General features: G+C 36.2%; 1 protein-coding gene across 1 annotated transcript; it reads right to left on the bottom strand.

The window, feature by feature from the left end:
- Positions 1 to 229: 229 nt before the first annotated feature.
- LOC130963149 (protein MAIN-LIKE 1-like) lies at positions 230 to 1,428 on the bottom strand. Its single transcript, XM_057889299.1, has 2 exons — positions 1,360 to 1,428; positions 230 to 1,057 (listed from the first exon to the last, which is right to left on the bottom strand). The coding sequence occupies exons 1-2, from the start codon at positions 1,426 to 1,428 to the stop codon at positions 230 to 232; spliced, it is 897 nt and encodes a 298-aa protein (XP_057745282.1).
- Positions 1,429 to 3,215: the final 1,787 nt, after the last annotated feature.

The following is a 3,215-nucleotide window of genomic DNA, read 5'->3' as shown; positions in this document are numbered from 1 at the left end:
TGTTGCAACAAGCAACTGAAGCTGATTACGGCTTCAAGCCCAGTTACTGTAAGGTTTGGAAGGCAAAACAGAAGGCAGTTGCACAAATATATGGAGACTGGGAAGAGTCTTATGCCGAGTTGTCACGTTGGATGCTAGGGGTACAGTTGACGATGCCCGGAATAGTTACTGTGTTGTAGACCTCTCCTGTTCGAGTTGTGGATCAGATTGATGTGTCAACAGTATACTTTCATCGTCTGTTCTGGACATTTCCACCTTGCGTTGAGGCCTTCCAGCATTGCAAGCCGCTTGTGAGTATTGACGGTACCCACTTGTACGGCAAATATGGAAACCCGAATACGTTGAAATCACTAGGCTTCAAACAAAGAAACCTCCGAAAAATCCAAGACTGTAGAAGCTGCAGTGGCCCAGCCAAGTTGACAACGTTTCTGTTTGTTCCACGACAAAGACATCTGTACAACCAGGCCAGCGCGGCCGAGCCCCAGCTATATCTACCCAAGTCCTCCAACGATGCCACATAAGGCAACCAGCGAAGGTGGATACGGTTGGCGTTCTTGTCCGCAAACAGCTGAGATGACAACAACATCATAATATAGGCTCGCACGTATATACGCACGATGTCGTCAGTAGCATTTGCTGGCAGAACCCGAAACCGCTCATGGAACCATGTGTAGCACACTGTCATCTGCTTCACTTTATTCTGCGGAGGTAACTCCCCAAACAACTCGCGGAACCACACCCATGCCGGTCTTCCATTTTCCATCAGATTCTCAAACTCACTAAGGCACCCACTCACAGGCTCACCATCAATCGGTAAACCCAGCTGATAGGCCACGTCTTCCAAGGTGATCGTACACTCCCCAAAGGGCATGTGAAAGGTGTGGGTCTCAGGACGCCACCTCTCAATGAATGCGCTAAGTAGAGGCTCATCAACCCAGAACCACTGACTGTTCAGCCTAGCCAAGTGATACAAGCCCGCGGTCTCCAGATACGGTATGATACGGTCATGTAAAGGCATATTCTGTTGTCTCCTCATACTGCTAATAACCCTAGTAGGCTTCAAAAAGATGGATAACAAAATCTCAACACATAACAATACCAACAACTTCCACTAATATCAATAATAATAATAACCATAACAAGAACAGCGAAAATAATACTAACAATAATACTAACACCTCAAACTAAAAAAATAATTCTAATAATAACAAAAATTAGAAATTTAATAAATATAAAAAACTCACATTGATGATAACAGGAAAATTTTCCATAATAACTGTTAAAATAATAATATATCATCTAGCATTAATAATAACAACATTAAACAAAAAATAATAATAAAAAGGTTGTTTAACCAACCTCTTGGTTGATAAATTCAGCCACATGTACGACATCATTTAACCGGTACATGCGAGCTTCTTCTTCCATCGGTTCGCTACTCAACTGGTTCAAAATCTCAAACAAACTACTAAACAAAAAAACTATCTTTCTCTCTCACCCACCAACCTTCTCCAAATTTTTGCAACCTCACAAATGATCCACCCTCACCAGCCACGGCTTCCCTATTTATACCTACACACTCATAAACCGTGGCTGCCTCTAGTGTTTTATGCACAAACCACTTCCTTCATAAACCGTGGCTGCCTCCCACGGTTTATGTATTGCTCTCTCCACAAGTAAACCATGGCTGCCTCCCACGGTTTACATTCAAATGCTCTTCAACATAAAACCTGGCTAGCAGGCACGGTTTATGTTCATTTAGAAACCGTGCTAAGCTCTCATGGTTTCTATATAAAATGAAACAAGACGTAAAGGTATGCACTTTCCAATTGTTGTAATCTGGTAAAGGTTTCTAGGTATAGGATCTTCCCGAGCTGCTCTATTTCATTTAATTACTCATGCTTATTCAAAAGCATTGTTGTTCTTAGGATCTGGATCAATTATTCATTCAATGGAAACTATTGTTGGATATTCTCCAGAAAAAAGTCAAAATATGGTTCTTATGGGTGGGTTAACAAAACATACGCCAATTACAAAAATAGCTTTTTTAATAGGTACGCTCTCTCTTTGTGGTATTCCACCCTTTGCTTGTTTTTGGTCCAAAGATCTGATTCTTAATGATAGTTGGTTGTATTCGCCAATTTTTGCAATATTAGCTTATTTTACAGCTGGATTAACAGCCACGGTTTATGTATTGTTGTCTCCACAAGTAAACCATGGCTGCCTCCCACGGTTTACATTCAAATGCTCTTCAACATAAAACCTGGCTAGCAGGCACGGTTTATGTTCATTTAGAAACCGTGCTAAGCTCTCATGGTTTCTATATAAAATGAAACAAGACGTAAAGGTATGCACTTTCCAATTGTTGTAATCTGGTAAAGGTTTCTCCCAATTGTTTTAAAATGGTAAATTGTCTTAAAAACAAAGAAATAATAATGTGAATAGTAAAGTAGATAAAGAATTGAGTACTATATGTACTATTATGGAATAGTGAAAAAAGAACAAAAATGTATGATTCAGAGAAAGGTTAAACTATTGAGTAGAGTACAAATTCATAAAATAAATTAGTATAAAATAAGTGTCAAAACATTGATTGAGCTATTTTAAGTATAAAATGAATGAGAAACCACTGAAACTAATCCAATATTTTGAAATAAAAACTAAATATATAATTGTGATCAATACTACAAAAGTTATATACGACATGAAAGTGTTAAATTGTGTTAAAGAATAAAAATTTGAGTTATCATAGCAAGTTCAATATTAATGAATATATAGTTTGGGTGCATTGGATTATAATAATTCACTTTATGTTTAAGCATACAGGATGATACATGTATACAAATAGTTATATATTTATTGAAGAAATATGGTAGAAACATATTACGAGGATTATATATGATTTTTCAGTTACATATGATATAAGAGAAATTTTAAAATTGGTGGTGAATAAGCTGACTTAAATACATGAGTATGATTTAATTCAAAATTTTATCAGTTAAAAAATTATTATATCACTCCACAGAGTCATCTGATAATTAGAATACATCAATTTTGTAGTATGAACTTGAATACCATGTAAAAATACAATAAAAGATATGCATAAAGCATTTGAGAAGAAAAATTAATAAAGAAAAAAATAATAAGCATGATAATTAGACTACTATATTCAAATAAATATATTCATTACATATATAAATAGAAAAAAATAATGA

Source organism: Arachis stenosperma, chromosome 2 (assembly GCF_014773155.1).
Source record: "Arachis stenosperma cultivar V10309 chromosome 2, arast.V10309.gnm1.PFL2, whole genome shotgun sequence".
Taxonomy (NCBI): domain Eukaryota; kingdom Viridiplantae; phylum Streptophyta; class Magnoliopsida; order Fabales; family Fabaceae; genus Arachis; species Arachis stenosperma.
This window is presented reverse-complemented; position numbering and strand designations above follow the sequence as displayed.